We start from the raw sequence: 7,618 nt of genomic DNA, 5'->3' as shown, positions 1-7,618 counted from the left end.
TAAAAAGTCTGAACTTTCCATTTGCTACAAAACAGTTATTTTTCAATTTGATAATCTCATAGAGAACAAAGTGTTACTCATTATTAAAAAAAAAAAATAGAACATTAACATTTTTATTGTGGGTTTATGAAAAGTGTGTTTTGTTTGTTTGGTTACACAGTTCAAGAAATCACTGCAAAAGAATAATTGGTTCAATCACTTTATTTAATTGCTCACACCAACATTCAGCAACTGTACTGGACATTTAGACATAACATTTAATTTAAAATCTACTTCAGCTGAGCAGGGACTAACAGGCTATTGATGTAGACAAAAATGAAGGTCAGCAGCTTCTTGATTTTAGCAGAAGTATTTTATAAAATATAAAAATAAAATAAAAACAAATGGCAAAGAAGATTAATATTTCTGGGTAATTAGGTTTCCTAGAAATAAAGGTTCTGGAACCAGGTTACACATTTTAAAAGTCAACATGGTTCTCTTCTAAGTTTGCTACAAATGTCTCCTTATATGTGAGTGTGTCTTCATATTGCTCCACTTGTTCGGCTTCATTCTGAAACTTTTCTTGCAAAAAGTCATGTGCTGCGGCCAGGAACCTTCTCATGTCCTTTAAGTCTTTGGCGGGATATAGATCACTTGATAATAACATTTTAAGTATTTCACTCTCAATGTCTAGAATATCCATAGATTGGTCAAGGAGTAAAGGAAGGAGGGCCATGTCCACCTTGTTGCTAAGCTGAAACAAACAAAAATTCAAAGAAATAATCAAATTAATTCATTGTGCATTCCATGACTTTATAAAGATTTGTGTTATCTATTTTATTTACTTTTCTTATTGCTGCATCTTCTTGTAGCGTCTGAATATTTTCCTTCATTTTTTGCTGAAAACCCAGAGAGGAAAGATACAAACATTTACAATGAGTTGCAAAGGCAATAAAATAACTAGGGGAAAAAAACAACAAATGTACATTACAAGCTTTTTAAAACTACAATTTTCAAAGATAACAAGCATACCAGTTCCTCCTTGCTTATCCATGAACCTGCAGGACAGAGCAGGCTGAGCAGAGTAATCATGAAGACAAAGTCTTATATTTCTGAGCCCAACCACCCATCTGCTTCTGAACGAGGACAACGCTGTCATCACGGCTCTGAATTTGCTTCTGAAACAAAAATGTATATATTTGATAGAGAGTCAGGTCAGAGGTAAAGCATTTCTGTTATGATTTTGTCCTGTTGAAGATAGAATGTGACCATTGTTTTTTTTGTTTTTTTTACCAGTTTGTGTAAATGGGAGTTTAATCATACCTTGTGCTGGAGAGAGAGCTGCTCTACAGGAGACAGAAATGAAGGAAGACAATAAATGCTTTCAATATACTTGGATTGTCACGTGCACACGCACACACACACACACACACACACGCATACACACCCTTAAAATGTGATTGGATCACATGCTAAGAGCTAAGAGCTCTGCTCTTTTCAGTTTCACTTTGAAGTAACAATGCTGCTTAATCCAAATATGAAAAACACACAAAGAAGAAAAAAGTAAACTGAGACAGCTGGAAAACAGAAATTTATCCAAATTACATCAAGTTGTTTTAGAAACTGGAGTATATTTGAAATTTTACAGAAACCAAATTCTTGGCTCTGCAACAAACTGAAGCACCGGCTCAAGAAATGATGACCAGACAAATATTTACAGTTGCCAGCAACACCTTGGTGAAGGTGAAGAGTACACTTTGCAGGATCTAAAATGTTTGCCAGAGCTCTAAAATAATTGTTCCTCTGCTTTGTGTGTGGGTTAGAAATCCCTTAATTTATTGTGATTATGTGGCTCCTTTGAGACATCAGATGTTAGTTGTTACTGGTTACCAAACTAATATATCTTCAACTTTCTAGTTATTAAGGCTTTAATGTTTCTTTATGGTGTCTAATAAAGTGCGAAATGAACACAATGACAGTTAATTAAGTGTCTTATTTTCTCTTTCACCACTGAACCTGATTCTTACATAAACTGGATAGTTTTCTGTCAACACTAATAATATGACCGAGACGGATGCAGGTATCAGATGTGTTTTTCTTTCTCACGGTCCTTCCCTTTCTCATATTACAACTCACATGACTTCCCTTTTGCTTTCAATCTTAAAAGTATTGTGTTGTGTTCTCTGATTCTTCATTCAGTCCACCTTTGATTCACCCACATGTAGGATCTGTAGATGTAGAAAGTCATCAGTTTTAATTAGGTTTTAAAAACTTGATTTAAAAAAATATATATTGAATCCATTACAGTTTGTGGGTTTTGTCGACTTCTTAAGTATTTTAATCCCAGAAATAATGGCTGCAACAGGACAAAGACTGGAGGCTCTTAGCTTCAACAGAAACCTTTTCCGAATCGTTTCCCTGCTGTTTCTGCTTCACGTCGGACAGACACAGGATTTTCAAAGTGAGCAGCTGACGTTTACGTGTTGTGGTTAATGTATAATACCTAGATAATTGCAAATTAATAAGTGTGGTATTGTGTTTCTTGTAAATTCTAGCACAATTGATGAATGGCATACAAAGAGTAAGAGAAGGAATCAGAGTCATTGTAAGTCTTTTTGCTGCCTGAAAAATTCTCTATATTACATGAATAGTAAACAGAGCTCAACTGTTTTCTGCTAAAATAATTTTTTTCTTTATTAGATTGAAGGTGAAAGTGGTACTGAATATATCCTAACACTTTTGGATGACGCAAACTCTGTCGCAAACAAGAAGCAGCTCGTAAGTAATGTGGTTTTACTTTGTCGAAAGTTAAAACAATGACAACTGCATTGCCTAAACACACAATCTTATCAATAAATCAATCAAATTTTATTTGTGTAGCACATTTCAGCAGCAAAGCATTTCAAAGTGCTTTACATAATAAACACAAAAAACACACAGACATGCAACACAGAATCAACAATCAAAATCTAACTCTTAAAACTCTTATTAAATATCTAACCAGTTTTCATTTCCACATTCTTCCCCTGATTAAATATAGAAAATATTTCAGCAGTATCTTCAAGAAGCTGTAGATGAAGCATACCGACAGAAAGTGAGTCAGTCTGCCTTTATATTAATCAAATGTTAGTTATTTATGAGACTAACAAAATATATCATGTTAAAAAAATTGTAATACTAAAACTATCTTTTGCTTTTTAATCCTACAGGTAGAAAAAAAAGCTGAAATTACAGTATCTGGACAACTGTTTCATATGATGATCCCAGAATATTTAGCTAAAATGCAAACTCTATCCAAACCACTGGCGGACAGCATGGAGCATATGTTGGAGATATTTAGAAATTACCTAAAGCTAAAGAAAAACATGTTTACACAGGAAACAAAGGAAACAGAGACCAAACTGGAGGATGCACTAAATAATTTAAAATCCCGGCAAAACTGTCATAATCCTGTTGGAGTGAAGATAATACTCCTGTTGCTGTTTCTTTGCATAGTAGCTGTATATAAGATATGTTACCGGATAATTACTTGGATAATACGAATATTTTAAGATATATACTCATGTAGAACTTGAACGTTTTCGGTCTGTTGGAGTCCCAGGACAAGATTGTTTGTGTCTGTTAAACCATTTTTGTGTTGACTTATTCATTTGTCTTTAATCAATGTTCTGTTTTAAGCCTGAATTATCTGGGTGAGGTTATTATTTCTGTTGATGTGCTAACAAATCTCAAAAAATTTATAAAAATGATGCTTGATGTGATTTTCATGATGTTTGTTTCTTTGTATATTTTAACTTTCTGAGTCCGTAATTGGAATAAGTCATACATTTTAAAGTGTGAAGTATAATCTAAGGTTTTGTTGTAAATCAGATTCATTCATCCTTTGCCCCATGAGAGTGAAAATTCACACATTAAATACAGTTTTAGCTTTCAGTAGGATTTGAATAAAATCACTGAAAAAGTAGTATTACTCATTCTTTTATTTCACAAGTGCATGTTTGTCAAACACTCAGCAGGCTTTCACACATAGCATCTCATTTAAAATCTACTTCAGCTAAAGAATTATCTACCAGTTTATCAATGTCTTTTTATTATCGCTCACCTCTTTTTTATTGTTCTTTAAAAAGCAATAGAAGTGATTCAGACATTTTATCAGAACTGTTTTCTTAATCACAGTAAACAGACACCAGGTAGATTTATAGTTCTAGGTAATTAGTTTTCCCAGGGATAAAGTTTCTGCTACACATTTTACAAGTCAGAGTGCTCATCTGCTAAGTTTGATACAAATGTCTCCAAATATGCGAGTGTCTCTTCATATTCCTTGACTTGTTCGGCTTCATCCTGAAACTTTTTTGGCATAACTTGCTGGCTTTCCACCAGTAATTTCTTCAGGTCCTGTAGTTGTTCAATGGGAAATTGAAGATCTAGTGACAACGTCTTAAGAAGTTCAGTTGAAAGGTCTATAACATGTGTCGCTTCTTCAAGGAGCAAAGTCAGCAGGGCCGTGTCCAACTTGTTTTCAAGCTGAAACAAACAAACACAATGATTAAGTCATTGCAGCACTCCATGACTTTATAAAGATGTGTGCAGTTTTTTTTGGGGGGGTTGGCTTTTTTTACTTTTCTCATTGTTGCATCTTCTTGCAGCGTCTGAATATTTTCCTTCATTTTTTGCTGGAAATTCAGAGAGAAAAGATACAAACATTTACAAGGGAAGAAAAATATCAAGGGGAAAAAAACAAGTGTACGTCATAACCTTTTTGAAACTATGATTGTTATCTAATTTAAAAATAAGAAGAAGTATACCAGATCCTTCTTGCTTATCCATGAACCTGCAGGACAGAGCAGGCTGAGCAGAGTAATCATGAAGACAAAGTCTTTATATTTTCTGAGCCCAACCACCCATCTGTTTCTGAACGAGGACAACGCTGTCATCACGGCTCTGAATTTGCTTCTGAAACAAAAATATTGAAAAATATATTTAACAGAGAGTCAGGTCAGAGGTAAAACAATTATTTCCCAAAAATTTTTTTTTACCAGTTTGTGTAAATGAGTTTAATCATACCTTGTGCTGGAGAGAGAGAGCTGCTCTTCAGGAAACAGAAATGAAAGGAAGGATAATAAATGCTTTGAATATACTTGGATTGTCATGCACACACACACCCTCAGCATTTGATTGGATGTCATTCAGGAGAGTTATGCTCTTTTCAGTTTCACTTTGAAGTCACAATGATACTTGATCCACATATGAAAAACACAAAAAGTGGAAAAAAGTAAACTGAGACAACTGGAAAATAGAAATTCATCCAAATTACATTAAGATGTTTTTGGTCACTGCAGATCAGACAAATGTTTACAGAAGGTAGTGTCTCCTGCTGTGAAGGTAAAAAGTGAACATTGCAGGATGTGAAATGTGAAATAATTGTTTCTCTACTTTTTTGTGCAGTAAAAAAAAAAAAGCAGCAAAATAAAATGTAGTTCTTAGAAGCTGGAATGCTAAAAACTATTGTTTTAATAGTGCAATTATAGAGGAGGTAACTTAAACTGAATATGAGCTGCAGGAACCTGGAAACGTTAAAACGTATTTTTCTGTTGTTGCTGTGGTTCATTTTGCTTTGGTTTAAAACAGGAGTTTTAGCTTTACCACCAGTGTTTACAGAATGATTAATACATTCATGTGCAATATTAGTGAAAGATTCAGTTTCACTGCCTGTCTTTTAGCATTTCATAGACCATTTTTAAAAATCATCATACGTTTCATAGGTTAACATCAGCATACGTTTTTCTTTTTAAGTCTGCAAAAAGCAAACACGTCAAAATCCTATTGAAGGATGTACGTGCCAGTAAATGAAAGCAAAAATAATAAATGAGAAAACCAGCCCTTGGTTTCTGTTTTATGTTTGTGGTTCTTTCTTTGTTTTATTGTCACAGAAGACGAGCAGCTGAACGGACCGGTCTGCCACAGCGAAGGCGAGGAAAGGAAGCTTTAATAAATCAACTGCAAAAAGGTATGACAATAAACATTAAATATGTATTTGTGTTTGTAAGCACTTGTCAGTTGAAACACTGATGGCAGCTGTTCTCTCATCTAGAAGCAGATCAATGGTTGCCTTAAGAGTTAAAGTTGTTTTCCTCATGTTCGTTCTGCTGACTCTGCTCTGCTCTGCAAGTTCTTGGATTGACGACGACGAGCTGGTAAACTTTAATTTTATTAAAATAGACAAGTAATTTGAAAAAAAATTTGACATCAAGTCAATCTTGAATGCATGCTTTGTTGGTTATTGGTTTTACTTCTGATTTTAAATGTACCTTAATAATCTCTCAATTTGCAGAGAGAAATAAGAAGAGACATTCAGAAATTGCAACATGATGCCGCCAGGAGAAAAGTGAGCAAAACAACCTCAAAAATGAAAATCAACACTTTTAATGTTACCTTGTTTAAAATGCTGCTGATGTTTTTATTTTTCATTCAGGCAATTAACACGATTGACCTTAATTTCATTCCTGAGCTTGTGGATGATGTCTCACAGATTTTGGACAGTTCGGTGGAAACGCTGAAGGGAATATTCCCAAATTTTGTGCTAAAACTCATAAAAGAGATGATCGACTTCCTGGAGCAAATGAAAGGTTTGGCCATTAAAGAGCTGCTGAATCAAGCTGCAAACATCAAGAACTGCACAGAGAAGCTGACACAACTGAAAACACTTGTAACAAACCTAACAGACAAAAAAAATATATAAAAGTGTTTGTATAATATTTACATAGTGTGTCTGCTCACTTACTGAAATGATTTCTCTTTTATAAAATCCTCCTGTGTTCTTCAAAATTACCAACAATAAATTTTATCCAACTTATATTCAGTTTCATGTTTCTTTCCTAATGCAACCATAAAACACTAAACCACACAAGCTCTATTTGAAGCTTACATAGTGAGATGCCCGTTAAAAGATCCTCAAAATGGTGCGTACATAGAGTCATATTTAAAAATGAAAAAATCCATGAAGTGAAGCATAGTTGAAGTGGTGACAAATGAGTTCTGTTTGCAAAATAATAAATAAATGTTGTACTTATTCAGAAGAAGAGTTTATAGAAACTGTGAGTTTAAACAGATCACAAGATGGAACGACATGGAGTAAAGAAAAGTAATTTATTTGCTTTCTTTTTCCCAAAAATCATAACTGTCGTATAAGTCTTAGTACAGCATTTAGAACAAAAAAGAAATAACTAATCTGTGTACACAATGAATCATTAGTTAAAGAACATCAGTCAAAAAAAACAAGTTTTAAAATCTAGAAATGTTCTGACTTCAAGCATCAAGTTGTAAAGTATTTTGTAATTTTTAAATAAACATGATTTACTCAAACATAAAGCCAATCTTGCCATTATATATACTGAATTAAACAGAGTCAGGAAGCTGTCAGTGGTTACAGCTCATCATGTAGATCCTGTTGAGAATTTAAAACATTTGAAATGTAATTCAGATTTTCTTCAGTGTACTTTTCTCCTTCAGCAAAGGCCCTCAGTCTCAGCTCTAAGAAGGCCTTCACTCGTCTCATGGCTCGCTCCACCACCATCACCAGTCGCTTTGCTTTTGGATCTGTTTTTGATCCGTTTCACGACTTCCAGACTGGGATGAAGCT

General features: G+C 34.1%; 1 protein-coding gene across 1 annotated transcript; it reads left to right on the top strand.

Moving 5' to 3' along the window:
• The first annotated feature begins 2,331 nt into the window (after positions 1–2,331).
• LOC129357242 (uncharacterized) lies at positions 2,332–3,663 on the top strand. Its single transcript, XM_055026611.1, has 5 exons — positions 2,332–2,440; positions 2,535–2,584; positions 2,680–2,757; positions 3,020–3,073; positions 3,189–3,663. Exons 1-5 carry the CDS (start codon positions 2,332–2,334, stop codon positions 3,528–3,530), a joined length of 633 nt encoding a protein of 210 aa, XP_054882586.1. The 3' UTR covers positions 3,531–3,663.
• The last annotated feature ends 3,955 nt before the right edge of the window (positions 3,664–7,618 follow it).

Source organism: Poeciliopsis prolifica, unplaced genomic scaffold, assembly GCF_027474105.1.
Source record: "Poeciliopsis prolifica strain line A6 unplaced genomic scaffold, Auburn_PproV2 SCAFFOLD232, whole genome shotgun sequence".
Taxonomy (NCBI): domain Eukaryota; kingdom Metazoa; phylum Chordata; class Actinopteri; order Cyprinodontiformes; family Poeciliidae; genus Poeciliopsis; species Poeciliopsis prolifica.
This window is presented reverse-complemented; position numbering and strand designations above follow the sequence as displayed.